Source organism: Vulpes lagopus, chromosome 16 (assembly GCF_018345385.1).
Source record: "Vulpes lagopus strain Blue_001 chromosome 16, ASM1834538v1, whole genome shotgun sequence".
NCBI classification, from domain to species: Eukaryota; Metazoa; Chordata; class Mammalia; order Carnivora; family Canidae; genus Vulpes; species Vulpes lagopus.
The window spans coordinates 37,425,830-37,450,003 of NC_054839.1; the positions used below are offsets into that span (position 1 = coordinate 37,425,830).

General features: G+C 32.8%; 1 protein-coding gene across 2 annotated transcripts in view; it reads left to right on the plus strand.

The window, feature by feature from the left end:
* Nucleotides 1–24,174, plus strand: part of KLHL1 (kelch like family member 1) — a 356,958-nt gene that overhangs the window by 257,632 nt on the left and 75,152 nt on the right. For both annotated transcript variants that reach the window (XM_041730855.1, XM_041730856.1), the window contains exon 7: nucleotides 18,725–18,949. In XM_041730855.1, the coding sequence (XP_041586789.1) occupies nucleotides 18,725–18,949 (225 nt within the window). The remainder of the gene's footprint in view (nucleotides 1–18,724; nucleotides 18,950–24,174) is intronic.

A 24,174-nucleotide genomic window follows, 5' to 3' on the forward strand; every position in this document is an offset into this window, starting at 1 on the left:
TATAATCATTTGAAGATCTGAAAAACAGATTGTAAATAGAAGATTGCTATTACCTAAATAATGTTCCTAATATGACCCTTCAAGCCTAAGAAAATATTATGAATCTATATGAGGTCTCAATAACTGAACATTTGGGAATGATAAAATTCATCAATGATATATTTTCAATATCCTTCTAAGCACCATCATATACAAAATTTCATTTACTTTATACAACAAACTTATGTTGACAGTATATTCTTGATCATTTCATTTTTGACAAAGGTTGAGAAACATTCTTAATTTCTACCTTCTACTAAGTATGTTAAGGTAGAGTTTAAATGCAAAGATCAGTGTAATTCTGAAATCTGTATTATTTTTTCTAACCTTTTGCCCACATTTAACCTATTAATGATGAGTTGTGCTGAGAGTGACTTTTTAAAATGCCAGCGTAAAAGCTTGATATACTTTTAATTCTTATTATATGATTTTTCTTTAGGATTTTATTGACTTCTAAGACTAGTTCTCTAGAGAACATATTAGGAATATAAAAAAGTAGGTAATTGAAAAAATTAAATATTCCCTATTATATTTATTTCTCTTTCATGTTTTGTAAATTAGTTTTATGCACACAGAATTATAAATATTTTAACTATTTCCCCTTAATTTAAAATTCTCTATTTGATCAATTTCTCATAAGCTTTACATTTCAATAACATATCTTTAAAATGTAATATCACAGATATTTTGTAAGAATTCAGACTGTATTTTAAATTTTATTCTAAGGGTAAGCATGGAGAACTATTAAATTAGTATTTTTAAATAACAAAAACGTGTCTTTGCTTGATCTACAGAAAACTTATATACATGAATACAAACTTATAAAGTTCTCATTTGCTATATTGTTTTTAAAATAAAAGTCTCTTAATACAAATGTTCAAAATTATTTTTATTTAACTTTTATGTCTATATTATATACTTAAATTATCCATGTATAAAAAGCAACTTTTAGATATGAAATGTAAATTTTCCATTCTTCTGTGACTGTGAAATACCTGTCCAGCTCACTACTGGCAAATCAAATGATCACGACTTTTAGCATAATAACTAAAATACAAAATAATAATAATAATAAAGTAATAATAGTAATAAAAACCTTCATTAGTCTCCCATCCCCCAGGTAGAGCCCATTCTTTAGCAGTGTATTTATCCTTCTCTGTCTACCATTTCAGATTTAACCGGCAGATTTTTCCTATTTTCTCTCCATCAAAAATATCTTGATACTTCTAATCTTTATCAAATTTCACAACTCATTTCCTCAGTTTGGAAGTTTTATACTACTTGCAGTACAGTTCACACATATACATTGCCATTTGCTTCAGTGTCTTATTCCTTTTTATCATGCCTTCCTTTGCTTGTCTAAGTCAACTTTAATATCCCCCCACCCCTTTGCTGCATCTTGTACATCTTTTGTAATGTCTTAGCATTTTGTGCTTACAACTTTTATTGCACCAATCCAGGTACATTGAAAGCATCTCTTTTTAATTATTTTATTTTCTTAAAATTTTATAACATTTTTGAGCATATAGAAATTAAAAGAATCATAAAATGAACATCTATACACAGCTCAATTTTATAGTTAATATTGTGCTCATCTGTCAAAGTTTTTAATGAATTCAGATATATATATATATATATTTCATCTTAAAAACACTGGAATGCTATTATTAACTAGATTTCAATATATTTTAGAGATTTTTCAGTGAAATTAACATATAGTAAAATGAATAAATCTTAAGTGTATCTTTAAATGAGTTTTACCAAATACATAACTTATATAATTCAAACCCCTAACAAGATATAGAATATTACCATTATCCCAGAAAGTTCATATCCCTTCTTAATTAGTTCCCAGCTTCTACATCTTCAAAGAGAACCATTCCTTAACATTTTTTCACTTTAAATTAGTTTGGCCTATACTTGAACTTCCTCTGAATGTAATCACACATTTCATACTCTTTAAGGTTTCTGTCAATCAGTATATTTGATGATTCATCCAAGAGATCATATATACTAATAATTCATTCTTTTAATTGTTTGATAATAATTGTTTATCCATTTTCCTGTTGATAGGCACCTGGGATCTTCTCAATGTTAGGTATTAAAAATAAGCTGTTGTGAACAGTCATGTGCATGTTTTTTTGTGGCCACTGCACATTTATGTTTAAGAGATACATAAGCTGATATTTTAGATACATGATTTGCAAAAAATATGTGTGTAAAACATCACTGAAAATGTTTCCTTCTAGAAAACTATACAAATATGTGACTAACTCACAAGAAGTGCTGTCTTCATTATGCCTAATTATTACCTATTTGCTTTTTCGTGGTTGTTGTTCTACTAATAATAACATTTCACATGTTGGATAGCAACCTGTGCTTTTTGGTATTTTTTATGAATATGATAAAATTATTTGAGGTACCAAAATTATAGGATGTATTTTATTTAATGTCAAAGCTTTTGAAAAATTTATGTTTAGTTCTGTTTCACAATCGGGCAGTTTGATGTCAGATTTTTGAGGAATTCTTTTAAGACCATGCAGCATTAATATGGTACAGAAATACAAATGTATATCTGTAGATAATGATCTATACACATATGATATATCCACCAAGAGGTGATTTAACAAAAAAAAAAAAAAAAAAGAGGTGATTTAACAGCAAGAGCAAAATTCATGAAAAAATACCAAAGAGGATAGGCATATTTAATTTATGCTATTACACAAGAGTCATAGTAACTACATATATTTATCAAGAAACCCAACCATACATGCTGAGAGAGGGAGATAATTTCAATGATGAGAGTCATGCCATTTTCAATTTCTCTGGAGTAAGCAAGAGCCAGGAAAAGTGGGAATGTTGATGCCTCAGAATTCCCAGAATCATGGAATCATTGTGTCATATGGGAATATAGTTGTACATTGAATTACTTACTTTTTTATATATATAAAAACAAACTAAAACAAAAAATCAAGTATTCCATTTTCCATCAACAATAAAACACCAAACCAAAAATAAGTTTATACTAGATTTAAACTTTTAAAAACATAGTTATATATACATGTAAATACATACTATACATACCACATGTACACATATTATGTAAATCCATATTAATATGCACTTATTAGAAATGTAAGAGGTTTTCAAAAAATACAATTTTAATGATTTCAAGACTTGTGGGATATCTACAGAATTCAAGGCCTCACCAATGATCCCAAATACTCTTTGGTGCATGACATTTAATCATTTTAGTAAAATTGAAACAATTAGAGTTGTGTGAGCTTTGTGATCTTTAGTAAGACAAATAACTATTCCAAATGTTGGTGTCCCTCAAATAGAGAGTGGGAATAATAAGATTACATATTTCTAAGACACTGTGAGAAATATTGACAGGAACACATGTAAAAAACTTAACTGATTAGTAAGTGATGGTGTTATATACTATTCATTGCTGATAAATTTTTGTCCATACTTAAGCCTCTAGTCATTGATGTTGAGGCTTATGGTTCATAAACAAACCCAGCTAAGGAATATCACAGTGGTAAGCATCTGACTTCTAGACAAAGTTTCTTTTAAAAGGAAGTTTATGAACAACATGAGTTGACTTATAAAAGCATATAGCTATGCTTTTGCATAAGACTTTGAATGTTGAGGTCAATTTAAACATTATCCAGATAAAAAATTAAAAACGGATATTATTTTTTACTGTAATGATAATTAAATTAAGTATATTTTATAGAAATTATACAAATAAATTATTCTCACATAGTCTACTATTCTTAAGCTTTACTGGGTCTATTATCATAACGTTCTAGTAAGAGGTATTTTGTTGTACATAATTCCAATTTCCCTTTAAGTTTCTTGTTTATAGAATCTCTATAGGTGACCATTGCCAATGTCTACCTTTGAAGCATGGGGATAAATAAGTAACAGTTTCATATATTTGGCAATCTATAATTCTATTAGATTAAAATCATTTTTATACAGGTGTTCATGTGTTGAATAGAAAATGTGACTTTCTGATAATTCTGTTAATATTGCTTTTTCTCCCACATTAGGAAAACACAGATTTTATTTGTTTGCTTTTAATCTCTGACCCAATTATTGGAAAGTATTAATTATGAAATTGGAGTATAATTGTCTCCCTTCAATATAGCTGGTTCTTCAGCATTTCTTGGGTTCTCAGATTACCAACTCACTCTTTTTGAATTATCTAACTCTGCTACAAATAGTCATACTAAATTCTAGTCACTGTTCATAGTGCTGGTAACTAAATAGTAAAAATCCCTGGCCTGTTGTAGCTTAAAATATATTCAGGAGACAATAAACAAACATACATGTTAGTATGAAATAGTTCATATGATGACTAGGTACAGAGAAATATAAAGTAAAGAAAGTGGGATGAGGAGTACAGGATGAAGGCCAGTGTTGCCATTTTATGAAGATTGGCTGGGGAAGGCAACTCTAATGAGTTAAATATGATAACGAATTACTATATGGTAATTCAATCCCTTTCTTTCAAAAATGGAGACTTATTTGATTTATTATAACAAAGAAACATTTGTTAAGTGTCATTTTCTCCAAATATTTCTATTATATTACCATTCTAAGAGCAGAGTTGGCAACTATGGCTCACAGCCCAAGTCTAGCCCGCTGTTTGTTTTGTATGGCTTTGGTTTTTACATTATAAGCATTGAAATGAGCAAACTTAGTGATGCAGTTAGTGAACATTTGCATTTTGTGAAATTCATATTTTAGTAGCCATAGAGTTTTATTGAACCTCCTTCTTTTGTTTACCTATTGTTTATGGCTGCTTTCCCTCTGTAAAAACCACATGGTTACAACAAAAAGACTCATAAGGAGACTCACAGACTACATTTTTTACTATCTGGCCCTTCGGAGAAGTTTTCCAACCCCAGCTGCTGAAGCAAATAAGCATCTATACAGTATTTCTAGGAAACTTTAGTGTCAAATGTCATACTCTCTTGACCCAGTTTTCATGTATTGGCAATGGAATGGACAGTTTCTGTGCGTGTTTACTATATTCCACCACAAGCAACCTCTTAGTCTCCCTGCTTATTTGCCTAAGAGCATTCTTTGTGGTATTGAAAGCAAGCTCAGATTGCCTGGCCTTTGCATAGGAAACCCGGTGATGCCAGTACAGGAGGGGTTTGAGCACCAGATGCAATCCTCCACCAACAGGGTATGGAAGTCGATGATTCTATTGTAAATTCACTTGTAGCCCTATCACTTTTCTCTGTTATGCTCTACTTACCCCTTTGTTAGGCAATTGTCTCTTCAATTATCCTTTTTTTTTTTTTTTTTTTGGTAGGATGACAGTGAGTTTATCACACAGAGACAAAAAGGCAACATGTGCATGTGCATGAACTCAATAACAGAAGTACAATGACTGATCACTTGCAGACTTTGAAAGAAGTGATGCGATTGGTCACCAATCATAATGTACATCTGTTATTTAAGTAGTGGTTTGTGCACTGAAGAGCTAGTAGCAAAGTTTGCATTTTATGCAATTACTTACAGTTAACATATTGTGGTATCTGAAATTTGTTGAGGGATTAGTATTATTTAACTAAACCATGGTAAGTGAAATTCATACATAACAGAATCATGCCAAGATTATTTGAGGGTACATTGTAGAATTACACTGTTCAATACAGAGAAATAGGACTAGGATGTTAAGCTGTGGGGTTGATGGCCACTGCAAGGTCCTTCTTATAGACATAAGCCTATGAAGAAGCAGCCCTCCTTGGCTGAAGGGAAATTAAGATTCTGATAGCCACTGCTCTCTCTTGACACAAAGCAACTACAGTATGTACCACAGCAGGCAAGCAGAGGCCCTTCTGGCTTAGAGGAAGCCATGTAAAAGAGACCCTTGAACAACGGGAGGATTGGGACACTGACCTCTGCACAATTGAAAATTCATGCATAACTTTTTTTTTTAAAGATTTTATTTATTTATTTGTGAAAGAGTACAAAGGAAGAGAGGGGTTAGAAGGAGAGAGAGAGAATCCTGGAGCAGACTCTCCACTGAGCAAGAAGCCCAATGCGGGGCTTAATCCCAGGACCCCAAGATTATGACCTGAGCTGAAGACAGATGCTTAACCAACTGAGCCACCCAGGTGCCCTAGTATATAACTTTTGACTTCTCCCAAACTGAACTACTAATAGCCCACTGTTGACCAGGAGCCTTACCAATAACATAAACAGTTGATTTACATGAATTTTGTATGTGTATCATGTTCGGCATACTTACAATAAAGTAAGACAGAGAAAAGAAAATGTTATTAAGAAAACCCCAAGAAAGAGAAAATACATTTGCAGTACTGTAAATAAATAATAAAAAAAAAATCCACAGTTCAAACCAGTGTTATTCAAGGGCCAACTGTTTTAGTTACAAAAAAAGAGTGAGAAATGGGTTAAAAGCTGAGAATTTTTCAAATTGATATTCTTTGGAGGAAAAGGAGACACAATAAAAATAACATTGAAATATTATATATTCCCTTTATCATCTCACACATGACAGCCGTGAATAATAAATGGAGGCTAAAAATACTCCAAATGCACCACAGTAGCAGTGATTCTTGCCTTAGATCATGATGGACTGAGTGTATAGCCTTTTATTTTAACATATTTCCATTGCCTCCTTGTTGATTGCATAGTTGTAGCCACACACCAATTATTAGACAACCAGGTGTCTGATCAATTAGATGGCTCTCCCTACATCTTTCATGTGAACTGAAAGAAAATTCTCTTAATAAAGTGAATAAGAAGAATGTTGATTAAAAAAACGTAAAGGAGGGAAAAGCATTAATTCTTAACTATAAAATAAAAACCACAATTTCCTTGAGAGTTTTTATCAAATCATTTGATTTTAGAGCATATATTATTATGGCATTTAAATTTTTAATGTGTGCCTTGGATTTTCATATACTTAAAAAATTAAATGATCTAACATTAGGGATAAGCTCCTGATATATTTCTCCTTTTATTCAAAGGACTTGACCAGATTATTTTATCCTGAATTTGTCTCATCACACTGCATCATTATAAGCATTGTTGAAAGGCAAAAATGGACAGTAAAATAGGTGAAATTAACTATCTTGACCTGATTTTTACTCCCTTAGCTTGAGCTAGACAAGCTTCACTATCAAGAACTTTTAAAGAGCAGCTTTTAATACTGCAATTCTGCAACTGGATAATTTTTAAAGCATTTAACTCAATAGTAATTCATCACATAGCTTTAAGAAAATGATTCATTCACAATTCTGTGTCAGAGAAACCTGAGCATTTGCAATTAGGTGGATGAAATAACTGTAAAATACTGGATGACTTTTTCTGAAGGAAAGCAATATAACAAAAGAAAGCTTATTCTTTCATCATTGCCCTTTGAGTACTGCCCTACTTGATGTCTGCCTCAGTAACTTCATTCAGTCACTTTGGATCCACTTCAGTACGTTCTCTTTGAACTTGAAGGATACCATTGGAGATTTATAGTTCAAGGTCATCATTTTGCACAAAATTCTAGAAACAACTCAAAACCATGGATAACATCATGCTAGCCTAAGCCCAGTTTGTTTTTCAGACACAAAGAATTGTTTTCTGGCCTCGGCATCTACTTTACTGGGCTCCTAACAGATATTTTAGGGGAGAACCATTCTTTCTCAAGGGTCTAGAGGGAAGAACAAAGTAAAGGTATTCACTTCCTTAACAGTCTTTAGAGTCAAGGAAGGTGCTTATGTTTTAAGTTAAATTCTTGTTATTTATATTATTCTCAAAGAGCCTCCAGACAAGGGACTTTCAGCCCTCGAAAGCCACGCTCTTTTTTTGTTTAAGATTTTATTTATTTATTTATGAGAGACACAGAAAGAGAGGCAGAGACATAGGCAGAGGGAGAAGCAGGCTCCCTGTGGGTAGCCTGAGGTGGGACTAGATCCTAGGACCTCGGAATCACAACCTGAGCCATAGGCAGATGTTCAATCACTGAGCCACCCAGGTGCCCCTCTTTTTTTTTTTTAATTTCTTATTTTAATTCCAGTTAGTTACCATACAGTGTTTTATTAGTTACAGCTTTACAATATAGTGATTTAACACTGTGCCCATCACAACAAGTGCCCTGACTAATGTCACATTAGTGACACATCTCCTGACTCCTTCTGCCTCTGGGGACCATCGATTTGTTCTCTGTAAATAAGAGTCTGTGCAAGCTATGTTCTTTATTGAGGAGTAAAAGAAAGTTCTTTCTCATGAAAAGTGAATCACTTGTCAGTGGAGTCTTCTTTCATAGCCTCATACTCATCAGAAAGAAACAAAACTTAGTGACTATCTTGGTTATAACTGTTTTGGGTACTTCTTCTGGGGAAGGGGTTAAAATCATAAGTTAAATTCTTCAAAATTTAGTACAATAACAACTTTATTTGGCTTTTTTCAGTCAGAGGATATGGGCCACATCACTGTACATCCTGTAGGTTTATCTATGAATGTGGATTGAATAATAAATTAGTGTGTTATGTGTATGGTAAAATATCTACCATAATCATAAATTTTTGGGCATTCAGTGTATTCTTTTTGATCAATCTCTCTGTGAATGTACAGCTAATGGTAATAAATGCACCTGTTTTCTAAATTAAATCTCCTTTTGCAGATCCACATGTAGTAAGTCTGTATGTGTTTGTACATATGTTTCATACAAACCAGATCTTAATCCTCCAATGTGTGGCTCTTCCCTGGAAAAGAATTCCTCAGGGCTACTTTAAGTTACTTCTATGATAGAGACTTATAGAGAATGAGAAGTAAGAGATTCATTTATTTATTTATTTTGAGAAGTAAGAGATTTAAACATACGTAGAAGTCACTGCACTTTCACCTACTGTGGTACTGATGTGAGTCTTTAGTTTAAATGAGCAAATATCAGGAGATAATAGAGAGCCTTCAATTAATACATCTTTGTAAACTGGTAAACTCATTTATAAAAGACAAACATGTATTTTCCAAGAGTATAAATTAGTCTGGGATCAATAAGACCTACTGTTCTTTTTTCAATGACTGGTGTTTTTGTTATATGGTAGGTGATAGGACTAGAACCCAGTTGTCATAATATTAATTTTTCTTTCATTCACTAGTACCCTCATTTTCAACAAATGTTAAAAAAATTCTAATAGATATTATATGAAAATTATAATTAAGATATAGGGCATTTTAAGAACAATCTAAATAGCAGGATTTGGTTCATTTTTGGCAAATGTTAGTTGTGAAAATAAATATTTAATTTGAAAATGTTAAGTACATGAGTTTATATTTAATGAATATTTATTAAGAAAATGAATAAACTATACTGGTAATAATGCTGTAATATGCATGTTCTTTTGCTATAAAAGTTATTTTAATAAGGATGCCTGCGTGGCCCAGTAGTTGAGCATCTGCCTTCAGCTCAGGGTGTGATCCCGGGGGTCCTGGGTCCATCAAAATTATTCATTTTCTAAATCTACTATAAATCAAGTAAAATTATTTATTAGAAAGCCTAAGTAAATTTTCTGACATTTACATGTTATTTATATAGTTTTCTGATTAATTGCCTACTAATATTATTAGCATATTACTATTTTGATGTTTCTAATTTACTTTTTGATCTAAAAAGCCTTTTATATATCAAAGAAATTCACCATTTATTAAATTTATAAAAAGTTTTTGTTAATGTTCTCAGGTTTTTTGTTTTGTTTTGTTTTGTTTTTCTGTGCATTTTTAATGGAACTGCATTTTATATTTAGATGATTGGTAATCATATATGTATATATTTAGACATTTACTTTTTAAATTTTGAGTCTAGGATTTTCCCTCATGGGCCTTTCATCTTAAGTCTACCTAAAAGTAAAAATAAATCCCCTGGGTTTTTGTTTTTTGTTTTTTGTTTTTTTTTTTAATCTTCTGGGACATTTAAGGTTTTAGTAAGGTGTAACCCAGGGCAATTTACTTAAAAATCTCACTGTCCCAGTTAATGTGTGTGGAGTCTTGAAAAAAGAACCACTTAGTGGGTTCTGCAACTGTATGTGTTGGGCCTTAGTTATTGGTTCATCTCAAGCATATGCAGTATGAAGAGTAAGGCAGGAATCTATGTTTGTTTACTTATTTTTCTCTGAGAGATACTAGTTATCTTAAAAATATTTTTTAAATAATAAAATGTTTTCCATTGATTTAGACAAGATGCTATTATTACATTATAAATATCAAATATATTAGGGTTATTTCTGGCTTTCATCTCAGATTCATGAATACAGCTATTTTTCTTCATCATAAAACATTTTTTTAAAAAAATCTCTGTAATTATAATACTTTTAAAATCTGATAGCCCATTTTTCTCTTAGGACTCCTTTGTATTAGAAATTATCTGGCTTTTAACTATGTATTTTTTAGTATTTACATTTGAATGTAGTATAATTACCTAAATACCTTACAAATATCATCACATCAATTGGGATTATATAAGATAATAATTCACATTTCTGCAAACAAGTCATCTTGTTCAAAATTAGTATGATTCCATTCATTCAAATTGACATATTTCAATAAAGTTTTGCTTTTTTTCTTCATCTAGAACTGGCATCTATCTTGCTGATTTTTAGATAATGCACTTTTAGTAGTGTTATTTTAAATAGATGCTTTATGTAATCTAGGTGAATTTAATTTTTTCTAAAGAAATTATACCGATTTTTGCATTTTGCTTACTTACCAACTTCTGGAAATATTTAAGTTTTCTAATGTCTTAATAATAATAATTTTTAGTTATTAAGATGGATTATTACATAAAATACAAAGAACTAAAATTATGTTCCATACTTTTGTATTCTCTTGGATAGGAGTAAAGAAGCATCCTTTGGCATTCCTGAATTTAGTGATATTAAATTTAAATTAAATATAATGCTAGATTTTTGAAATATATATATCTACCTCAACACCTCACATTAAGCTTATGATATATTCACATTTATATCTCTATACATAGCTATGTATACAGCTACAACTACTTACAAAAGGTTTATATTTATAAAAGGGACAAATGTGATATTTTGTTGGATGTTTATTTGGTACATGAAATTATTATGATGATTATGAAATGTTTACAATGTCATCCTTATAAATCAGAACAAATTACCTAATAAGTAATGACTCATTTGTCTTTGAAAAATATTTCCCCTGCAGTTATATCTTTTATGCGTGTAACAGTATTATCTCAACACTGTATTTTCATATCTAAACACGTGAAAGTGAATGAGAAGCTTATTCCATGAAACATTCAAGAAATAAGTCATTCTTAATAATGCTATTTTCTTTAAAGCTTGAAGTCCTATATTTTATGTATCTCCCCAAAATATCTTTACTTTAAAATTGTTCCATTATGCTTCTATATATTTATTGGTTCCTTAAAGAGAATACATCCAAAAGAATTTAACCTTTTACTAATGATTTGATGGCATCATAATCTCCATCAGTGTTGGTTCCAAAGCCTTTAGGCATTGTAAAATTGTTTTTAATAGCTGTGAATAAGTGTTCTATTTCAGTAAAAAATATATATATATTTTTTAGGATTTTATTTATTTATTCATGAGAGACAGAGAGAGAGAGAGAGGCAGAAGGAGAAACAGGCTCCATGCAAGGAGCCTGACATGGGACTCGATCCTGGGTCTCCAATATCACGGCCTGGGCTGAAGGCAGCGCTAAACCGCTGAGCCACCCAGGCTGCCCCCAAAAACCATATTTTTATGATGGTTACTCCCTCACTGTCAGCTATTGCTGCTTTTAGTTCCTCCAGATCACTCTCATTTGTTGGTTTGTAAAAAGTCTTGTGAGTCAGGTAACTGAGCTTACTAATAGGGCGTTAAAATTGTAGTAAAATGGTTTTGTGAGAAGACCTGAGGCCCTTTCTGTTAAGTTGAAAAAAGGAGCTTTATCTTCTTTCTGGAAGCTTTCTTTCTGACATTATTTTGTTGGTTCAGAAAACTATTATCAGGCCGAATTCGTAGGTTTTTACCCCAAAGATTCAGATGCAATGAAACGTCGGGACACCTGCACCCCGATGTTTCTATCAGCAATGGCCACAATAGCCAAACTGTGGAAGGAGCCTCGGTGTCCATCGAAAGATGAATGGATAAAGAAGATGTGGTTTATGTATACAATGGAATATTACTCAGCAATTAGAAACGACAAATACCCACCATTTGCTTCAACGTGGATGGAACTGGAGGGTATTATGCTGAGTGAAATAAGTCAATCGGAGAAGGACAAACAGTGTATGTTCTCATTCATTTGGGGAATATGAATAATAGTGAAAGGGAATATAAAGGAAGGGAAAAGAAATGTTGGGAAATATCAGGAAGGGAGACAGAACATAAAGACTCCTAACTCGGGGAAACGAACTAGGGGTGGTGGAAGGGGAGGAGGGTGGGTGTTGGAGGGGAATGGGTGACGGGCACTGAGGTGGACACTTGATGGGATGAGCACTGGGTGTTTTTCTGTATGTTGGTAAATTAAACACCAATAAAAGTTAATTAAAAAAAAATAAAAATAAAAAAATAAAAAAAAAATTAAAAAAAAAAAGAAAACTATTATCATTATTCTGTACTGTGTTCAAGATATTTAAATTACAGATATTGAAATAAGTCCTGCTATTGGTCATGCCAAAGTGGAATGTACAAATATTAATTCCTATTGTTCTCAATTTAATCACATATGGCTGTATAACAAATAACTCTAAAGAGACCCAGATAATGAGCACTTTTTCTCAGTTTCATATTTTGAGACAGGAGCCTGCTGTTTGTTTTTTCATGAGGAAAATACTTTTTGTATTTGCATTGTATCTAATAACAACAATGTTGTGTTATGTTTATTCAACCTGGAAGACAAATACTTCATGAATTTTTAAATGCAAATTGAAACAAAGTGTACTTTATTGCTGCTGTCACAAATTACTACAAACAGTGGTTTAAAAGGACTGTCATCTTTCAGCTTACAGTTCTGTAGGTCAGGAGTCTAGGATGGCATGTCTAGATTCTCTGCTTAAGATCTCAAAAGGCTAAAATCAAAGTGTTGGCTAGGTTATGCTCTCATGCGGAGCTGGAAGACATCTCCCAAGTTCATTCAGACTGCTAACAAAAGTTCCCTGTGATTATAAAACTGAGGGACTGCTTCCTTGCTGGCTGTCAGGTGAGGAACACTCTGGGCTTCTACAGGCCACCTCTATTTCTTCTCATGTAGCCCTTCCATCTTCAAACCAGCAGGTCTAGTCCAGTTCATGCTTCAAATCTGACTTCCCCTTCTGCAACTATCCAGAGAAATCTCTCCATCTTCAAATCTCTCTGATTTCTCTTTCTACAACTGGCCAGAGGAATCCCTCCATTTTCAGTGTTCATGTGATCAGATTATCTTCCTATATTAAGGTGAACTGTAACAGCATAACAATTCAATGGAGTGATTTCATATCCCATTCATGGGTTCTGGGAAACAAGTCATAAATCTCAGAAAGGGGCCATTTATAAAACTCTGCCTGCCATATGTATTAAGTGCAATTAACTTGTTCTATAATCAGGGTAAGGTGGTAAAAAGATGTATTTATCACTGTGGGCTCTAGAACCAGGTTACTATAGTGGATCCACTAGTTATTACCTGAGAGACAGTGGGCAAGTTACTAAAGCTTTTCCTGATCCATCTTCTTTTCTATAAACTTGGCATAATAATAATACCTATGTCATCAGTTTTTAATAAAAATTAAATGTACTAACATATGTAAATCTCTTAGAGCAGAGGAAGTACTCACTAAATGTTTTCTATTAATATTAATATCCGGGATCCCTGGGTGGCAGCGGTTTAGCGCCTGCCTTTGGCCCAGGGGGCAATCCTGGAGACCTGGGATCGAATTCCACGTTGGGCTCCCGGTGCATGGTGCCTGCTTCTCCCTCTACCTATGTCTCTGCCTCTCTCTCTCTCTCTCTGTGTGACTATCATAAATAAATAAAAAAAATTTTTTTAAATTAAAAAAGTATTAATATCCTATTTTTAGGTCTACTCAAAACCTTTTACTCAATATTTATTAAACAATCATATTTCAATAAGACATGCATAGTGGGCAGCCCAGGTGGCTCAAGCTGTTTAGCGCCACCTTCGGCCCAGGGCCTGACCCTGGAGACCCGAGATCGAGTCCCACGTCAGGTTCCTTGCATGGCGCCTGCTTCTCCCTCTGCCTGTGTCTCTGCTTCTCTCTCTCCTCTCTGTGTATTCTCAGAAATAAATAAATAAAATCTTAAAAAAAAACAAACATGCATAGTATGTTAAGTAATCCTGAAAAATATATGTGCCATGATTTTCATTGATATTATGAATACTTTTTACAGAAAATGATACTTTAGGAGTTATTTAAAATAAAGCAAAATAAAAACTTTGTATTATTATAAATGCCAGGCACCTTGCCTTTAACTAGTACATAGTCTATGATAAATTATGAAGTATCTAAAAATATACAGAAATATAGGTAGTCCAATATCATAAATATAGCCTCAAAAATACCTACCATTTTATTTCACATTATTCTATATGCCAAGAGTGAGATCTAACTTTGAATTATATAACTTCATTAAGTTAGGAAGTTTTACAAATTGCTTTAGATTCTATTGAGTTTTACTACACATTTTATAAAATTATATTGTTACTATACAAAGTTATAGCTCACAGAATAATAACAACATTCTCTAAAAGAGATAATGCAACCTTCAAATGCTTTAATATAGAGTCTAGAGTTTACAACACAGAGCAATAGGGATCCAACTAGTCCTAATAATAGTCCTCTATAGTCAGAACTGCTCATTATACCTGTTTCAATGGGCCTGTATATTATTTTAAATTGGTTGCTTAGATTTATGGTGTGGAATCTCAGAGTGGACGCTGTCCATTTTATCAAAGTTGTCAGGACTCTATTGTGCCTGCCATCCCACATTTTAAAGTCATGCAGGCATTTGAGATAACTAGTGACAGTTTCATAAATAGGGTCACTCCAAAGTAACTACATGCTAAAATAAATTCTCCTTTTTTTAAAGATTTATTTATTTATTTTACTCATGATAGACATAGAGAGGGAGAGAGAGAGGCAGAGATACAGGCAGAGGGAGAAGCAGGCTCCATGCCGGGAGCCCTACGCGGGACTCCATCCTGGGACTCCAGGATCGCGCCCTGGGCCAAAGGCAGGCGCTAAACTGCTGAGCCACCTAGGGATCCCCTAAATTTTCCTTTTTAATGTCTCTCAAACTTATGACTTATCAGAACAACAGTCCACTCTTACTCATATTCTGTTTTTTAATTTAGGTAATGACAAATATTGCCTTTATTGTAAGGAACATAGGGTAATATTTCTCAAAGAAATTGGCTTTGTTCATCCTTTGACTCAGGCAACCACTAAGAGGATATATATACTCTAATAAGCAAAGAAAACCAGTAGAATTAATAAACAAGATGATTTACAAAAAAAAAAATAGTGATAGAATTGAGAAGTTTATATTGATAGCTAATGAAGTATACTGGTGAGAAAGTTTCTTCTGTTTAAAATTATTTATTTATTTGAAAGTGCAGGGAGAAGTAGAGGGAGAAAGAGAGTCGTAACCAAACTACATGCTCAGCACAGAGCCTCATGTGGGGCTCGATCTCATGACCCCAAGATCACTACCTGAGCTGAAACCAAGACTCAGCTGCTTCACCAACTGTAGCACCCAGGAGCCCTGAGAAAATTTCTTAAAGAATGTTATTATTAATAATTTTTCTTAGAAAAAGAGAAAGCATATTCTTAACTTTGTGATCATTGAAAACTAGATAAAACATTCATATTGCATGCTGACTGAATAAGGTAATAACCAATTAGGCTGGCTATTATAAGTAAGCTTTGCAAATGAAATCTTTCTTTGTTTTGTATTACTAAACTTTCTATAACTATGCAAATTTCAATAGTGGAGTGAAAGTATGCCTTTTCTTCTGGCGCAGGCAAAATAATGGCTTCCCAAAGATGTCTACATCCTAATCCCCAGAATCTATGAATATGGTAGCACAAATAGCAACATAGCAAAGTGGGGGTGGGGTAAGGGGGCAGGAGTATTAAGGTTGTGAAGGGAATTAAGTCAGCTAATTAGCTGACTTTAAGCAACCTATTCTACATTAAATAGGAATGTTCTACATTAACTCAGATTATATGGGGGTGAGCCCAATGTAATCATAAGTATCAGTGTCAGACAAATGTAAGGTTGTTGGCTTTGAAGATGGAAGAAAGTGTCATAAGGAATATGGATGGCCTGTGGAAGATGGGAAAAGCAAGAAATTCATTTCTTCCCTAAAGCCCCTGTCAACACCTTGATTTTAGCACAGTAAGACTTATTTTGAACTTCTGACCTCCAGAGCTGTAAGATAATAGATGTGTGTGTGTGTGTTTAAGTTACTAATTTTGAGGTAATTTTTTATAGCATCTGTAGGAAATTAATGTAATCTAATTTGAAAAAAGTGAAGACAAGGGCATACTCTATTTCCGATGTAACAACTTTAGGATAAAATGAGTAGGTCACCTTTGAAGGTTCAGAGGGAAAACACCAAAGACGTAAAAAAATCCTGCCATGTGTTGGGATTTAAGTTACATGAAGCTTGTTTGGATGAGACTTTGAAACTCACATCAAGTCTTCACTTTCCCCTTTGAATAACAACACCTTTGGGTGCTCAGAGGTCATAAATTTCACACATTTCCAACTATTTCCTCTTCAAAGGATGACTGGATCTCAAATTCTCTGCAAAGATTTTGACTAAGGTTTGGGACATTATGGAAAGTACAGCTGTACAAATATATACATCTTTGTCTACTCCTACCTGCAAAATATGGGTGTCATGGAATTGGGTTCATTAAGATTAGGTTGCACTATTTTTTTCTACTATCATTTATCAAGGATTAGACAGACAAGAGAGGTACTTCCATATTATTTAATTTTTAGTTAGGCATTCAAGAAATCCCAGTGTTATCAAGATAGCATTCAGATGACCTTGAAATTTTTGAAAAGTTAGTTCACTTTGGAATTCTGATTTGTTCATTGTTGAATAAAACATTAAATGTAAAATATAGCAAATATATTTAAACATAAATCATACTTGTTTAAATAATTCATCTTGTTTTACTAAATAGTATAAATGATTTTATGAACATTACAATTTATTTTTATTACAATAATAATTATTATTATTTTATAATACTTCATATTTAGTGATATGGAAATTAGCTCACATTTTTAATAACATCAAAAGATGGATTTAATGCATCTAACCTAGTATCTATATTATTACCATTTGTTACCTTTGAATAAATATTGAGCATACATTATATCATTTTTACTTCAATTAGCAAAACTTCTCCTACACGTTGTTTATATTTGTTTAATTCAGTGCTGGTTATTTTCTAAATGGTAAATGAGTTCCCCTGATGAATTCTTTCCTCGTTTGCAAACTTTTATTATGTAACAAGTAAAACAGATCTTTAATGAGTAAGTAAAGAAAGAATGTTGACTCTCTCAGTAGGGATATTTAATCATTGAAGATAAAACATTGGTGATTCTGAGTCTGAACATTAAGATCAAATACTGAAAAACAAGATTAGTGTTTGCAGCTATATTTTGCCATATAAACATTTGAGAACACTTTTAAGGCAGATATTTTTAATTGAAATGTGTTAATGAATCTATGAAAACATATCTATAGTCTTCTTTTAATTTCCATATTGCTAGTCAGATTTATTGCATTTCTCAAATTTATATGTAAAAAGCTTTTAGGAAAGATAAGCTATTTTATGTAGAGATTATAACATGATTGATAAGGATAGAAAGTCATTTTATACCTCTACATTTTATTAAGCTCTTCCAAGATGCAGTTTTTTTTTTTTAAGATTTAAAAAAACCGGGATCCCTGGGTGGCGCAGCGGTTTGGCGCCTGCCTTTGGCCCAGGGCGCGATCCTGGAGACCCGGGATCGAATCCCACATCGGGCTCCCGGTGCATGGAGCCTGCTTCTCCCTCTGCCTATGTCTCTGCATCTCTCTCTCTCTGTGTGTGTGTGACTATCATAAAAAAATTAAAAAAAAAAAAAAAGATTTAAAAAAACCATAGCTGACATTTGTTTATATGACTTCACATTGACTTTTAAAAGTGTTTTGTTATTTTAAGGCATGAAGAAAATTTGAGAAAGATGGTAAAGAATTTATTAAATTTACTTCTCTTCACTTTCAGAAATCACATAGAGATTATATAGAAATTACACTGGGATTATGTTACCTTTTCTAATGTCAGTAATAGAAGTTGTAAAATCTACTGACAGAACTATGCCATGTCCACAATGATTCCACTGAATCAACAGTTTAGTATGAGACCATTAAGTAATTCAAACAAGTTATATATTTGCATCTATTTTGATCATTATTGTCTGCCAAGAAGAGAAAATAAGGCAGTGAAATTACTACTCTCTTTGGTTTCCTGCCACACTTTCTTTAAGAAAAATAAATGTCACAAGAGTGTTTTCACATCTTAATTTGTACACTGCCTTGAGCAATTTGTATGTTGGATTTGTATGTTCCCTGTAAATGGTGACTATTTAATTTTATGTTTTATCAGGAGCTACAACTATAGAGAAATATGACCTAAGAACAAATTTGTGGATCCAGGCAGGAATGATGAATGGCAGGAGATTGCAGTTTGGTGTGGCTGTTATTGAAGACAAACTCTTTGTAATTGGAGGTCGAGATGGCTTAAAGACATTGAACACCGTTGAATGTTACAATCCCAAAACCAAGACTTGGACTGTCTTACCACCAATGTCTACACACAGACATGGTCTAGGTAAGATCTCTTACTTTATTGATGCTATTTTTAGAACATTTATTGATAGTGAAAATGTATGGTAAAATATAGTATTACTGTCATCAATTACCATTAACTTTAGGTAAATTATGAGCTTATTTGGAATATTTTTTATTCCTGACATTTTCCTGTGTTGACCAGTGTGAGTTAAACTGTTGAGAAGAATGTTAGAGATACCAAAATAAGTAGATCTCAAGCTATCCTCAAAGTTTTCACAATCTGACATTCATACAATATGTAAAGTTTGATATGAATTTAAAAAAAAAAAAGTAGAACTATCATGGAGAAGCCAGAGTGATACAACTCTGAGGAATAGATAGGTAATGTGCATAGAAAAAAAATTAAGATGGCTCATTCCCACATTGCTGGATAGACTAGCCTAACCAGACCTTTGCACATAATTGACTTCACCTTGAAAAATCTATGGAGAAAGGGCAATATGGATTTAGAGAAAGAGCAATATTTCAATTGACACGAGAGGTTGATAATATAGGATTCAACTGATTTTTACTGGGGAGTAACCTGGAGATGGGAAGAACTATATTGGAATTCAGAAGATCTGGGTGTGAGTCTTAAAGCTACCAATTGACATGATTTGAGGCCAACACTTAAACTATGAGCCCTCAGTTTCCTGATTTGCCATAAATTCAAAGTTATTAAGTAGATTAAATCTAATGATGACAATGAATATAAAATTGTCAATTGTGTAAATTATTGAGCCCTATACAAATATTTGAAAAAGAGGAAGGTAATAATGGCTAAGAGTTCCTGAATTTGTACTTTCTATTATGGGGATTATAAGGAGAAGTGCAAATTACTTTTTATGAAGACCTGAAATATGCCAGGTAGTCAACTAAGTGTCTTGCATATATTTAGAATATAAACATTAGAGAGGTATCAGGGTTTAATCGCAAATCCACTAATTTAGACATTCAGAGGCAAGCTAAATTATAGAGCAATTCAAAAACATATTAATTATAATTCAACTTTGAGGTCTTCAGCACTGCATTTCCTAACTTGTCACTCTACCATTGATCTAAGCAAAAAAAAAAATTTTTGAAAAGTAAATAAAATAGCTCTGAATTAAAGCAACTTACCTTTTTCATATTCTGGTTTACCTCCCTTTCTTCACATTAGTCATTAGTAATTTAAGGAATAGTAATAAGTGTGTGAGAACCTTTTCAAGTTCTAAAATTCTGTTCTTTAAATAAGAAAACATATAATTTATTTAAATGACATGGAATCCAATGATAATATGGAAAACATGAACAGCACATGATTATTCCTAAGTAATATTCATGAGTATAAAGATTTTCTCATATATATTTTTTCAAATATATTGGAGGATTTTTGCTTTTGCATCCATGTGAAAGCTGTATGTGTTGTTTGTTTTATCTGGCTATCTAATAACTACTTATATTTGGGTGAAATACAGAGAATAAGCACTCTGGATTGGAATTTTTGGAATTTAATGTCTCTTCCCCTTTTGTTTTAGACAATTCAATTATTTTGTATTAAGGTATGCTAAAGTTCAATTATGTAGGTTATTTGGATGCTGAGAACATACTTGAAAATATTTCACCAAAAACACATCTTACATGGTGTTAATTTCAAGTGTTTAAAGTGTACGGTAATGGTTTGCCTCAAAATACTATCACACAGGTTCTAATTCTTTAGGTAACAAGGCTGGGCAAAATGGTAACCTTGGATATTGTATTTTAGTTTTTCTTATTTGCTAAGAAAAATAAGAATGCTAAAGGGTTCATTGTAAAGGTCCATGTGTAAGTAAAGCTGCATAGCAAATTATATGAACTAGTAAGTACCACAGGTATTTGAAGTGTAGTGCAGTATTTCACTACACTTGTAGAGCACAAGTTTTAGTAATCCATTAGCAATTGTAGTAGTCCATATTTTCATGCTTAGGCCTTGCTTACTTTGTGTTTTTTGTTCTGCTTCACTTCTATTATCAAGTGGATCACCTCTCCTCCATATCTCATGCCACTGGTTTCCTCTATCTTTTACTTCCAAGTGGTTATTGCTTCCTGTCAGTTTTTTTAAAATTCGCTACTACAATACTCAAGATCTGACCTTGTTGAGTTAGGGCACCATGTCTGGACGTAATTCTCATTTCAGTGTGCCTCATAGATTGCCAGCAATGCCTAGTATATAGAAAACTGCCTTCAACATGGATGCGAATCAGTTGAAGCCAGATTGATAGCAATATAGGACATATGTGTGTGCTCTGATGAAGCTGAGTGTTTCCTTTATGATCAATCACATTCCTCATCATCAGTTGAATCTCAGGAAGTTCATCATTCTGTATCATACTCAAATGGAATAAATTTCCTTGGCCTAAGATTCTTGTTCTTTCAATATAACACATCAATCTTCCTCCCAAGGACTACCATTACATTGATGTTGATACTTCTTATTTAATCCATCATATTTTCCAAGTTTAATTTTATATGCTTCCCTTTATCCCTTCCTGATGGCTAATTTTACTTTCTAGCCCTCCAAATTGTTCTTAATCTGTGTGCATCATGGTATTTCTCCCATGTATTGATGTCTTGATATTAATTAATTTTGTTTTTTACATACTCATATTCCTGTTTGGTGATTCACTATAATTGCTTTCTTCTTCACATTATTAATATCCTTCCTTATCTCTGTGAGGCATATAATAAATATATTATGCCTATTTCAAATTCCTATCTGCCTCTTTAATTAATTCTTTTTTATTTATTATGTGGTCAACCCCCTCTTCCTTTCCTCAGCTTTCTCCTCTTACTTTTCTCTTTCTTCTGTTAGTCATTATTTTCCTCCATAAGTTTCTCTTATTCCCCTTTTTCCTCTACTTCTTCTTCCTCCTATCTTTTTCTTCCTTCTTTTCTTCTTCCTTTTCTTATAATCCTATTTAATGGTAATTATTAACCACTGAAACATGTCATTTTTAACTGTGTTTTTCAACTGTAATTTTTAAGTCACATGGGTATATCAGATACTTTGGCTAACTGAATGGAAATTAAAGCATATGTCATTCTTTGTGTTGTCCCAAAACATTCAGGAGTGGGTGGGGAAATTTTGCCAGGGTGTGGAGCCTTGACCCTACAAGCTGAATCTGCCCAACCTATCTAATATTATTCCTAACACATAACCATCAGGGACATATCTATTACTTTCATTTGCACACAAAAGTCCTTGAGTCTTTTTCACCTGTGATGCCCTAACTATAGGCCTGGGAGCTGGGATAGAAAGGGAATATTCTGAACCAGAAAGTCCGTTTGCTTCTGCTGTTAATAATTCCTCATCTAAGCTGGGCTCTGATGACATCCCGATGTCATCCAGTCTATTATGGCAAGTTCTTATGGGTGCTGCTCTTTCCTGCCAGTGTATAAGATGCACTGGCTTATCTTTTTTTTTTTTAAGATTTTATTTATTTATTCATGAGAGACATAGAGAGAGAGGCAGAAGCAAGCTCTCCGCGGGAAGCCCGATGTGGGACTTAATCACAAGATCCCGGGATCACGACCTGAGCCAAACCCAGACGCTCAACCATGAGCCACCACAGTGCTCCAAAAAATCTGTTGTTTTTGTTTTTCTTTAAGATTTTATTTGCTTATTCATGATAGACACAGAGAGAGAGGCAGAGACATACGCAGAGGGAGAAGCAGGCTCCCTGAGGGGATACTGATGCCTGACTGATCCCCAGGACCCTGGGATCAGGACCTGAGCCAAAAGCACTCTCAACCACTGAGCCATCCAGGTGCCCCATTAGCTTATCTTTTGACTACATCAAAAGAGCACAGAAGAAATTTTCCCCCAAGATAATCACCCAGGGCAGTGTCATGAATTTTTGTCTCACTCAGTAAATCACAATTGATTTCTGTTTCTCATTATTTTTTACAGTCTTGATGTTTGTTTTTCAAAAACACATCATGATTCTCAGTTTCATTCAATCTCCAGGACTGGGTCTGAGTATAAACCAACAGTCTTAAAAAAAAAAAAAAAAAAAAAAAAAAAACCAACAGTCTTCTGTGCTAGTTTTTTATTTTTTCAGAAATTAGAATGTCTCATTTTATTTTCCATATAGTTAATCAACATCTATTCTGTGATACACAATGAAATTACAAAATTGACTATATAACCCCATATTATACATGGGATGAGGACTGGAAGTTACAAGCTAAAGTAAAATTTAAAAAATACATAAATAAAATTCAAGACATTTTTGACCTATATAGCTTTTTTCCTACCTTGATTTGTATAGGAAAGACAAAAACTTGCATATTTTTTGAGAAAGTCACATGAGTTCTTTGGTTGCTAAAAATGATTATTTGACCAAAAATGTTTCATAGCTATCAATAAGTGAAGAAAGCTCCTTATGCTGAATAAAATAGCATAGAAAAATTATATGCATATTACATCTGTGATGTCAAGGGAGCAATGCATCTGTCTAGAGAATTACACTAATTAAGACCGCAGTTCTCTCAATATGCTAAGAGCTTTTATTTTGACATTTATGTCTTTGAAGTACATAATTCTAGATATCATGCTTTTTTCACTACATTTTATATTACATAAAACTGAACATGACATTACTACAATAAAGTGTTTACAATTATGTCTTTTTAGGAGAAATTGATAAGGTGTAAGAGTTATGGTTTATTATAGATTTCCTATATGCTAGGCATCATGTTGTATGTTAAATATATGGTTATGGTAGGAGTTGTTTTTGTTGTTTTTGTTTTACTTTCCTTTCTTATTCCTTATTCCTTATTCCTTATTCCTTATTCAAGGTAAAATACACATACCATAAAGTTAAGTATTAAAGTATAAATTGAGTGCTTTTGAGTATGTTCACAGTAGTGCAGCCATCACCACTATCAAATTCCAAAATATTTTTATTATCTTAAAAAGAAACTCTGTACCCAATAGCACTTGTTCTTCATTGCCCCATCTTTCTAGCCCTTGGCAATAATTAATATACTTTCTGTCTCTATGGATTTGCCTATTGTGGACATTTCATACAAAATAGAATCCTATAATTTGTGGCCTTTGATTTATGGCATATTTTACATAGATTGCATAATGTTTCAAGGTTCATCCATGTTGTATCATGTATCAGCTCTTCATTTCTTTTATGGCTGAATAATATTCCATTGTTAGAATTTATTACATATCTTATATTTATACATCATAAACAG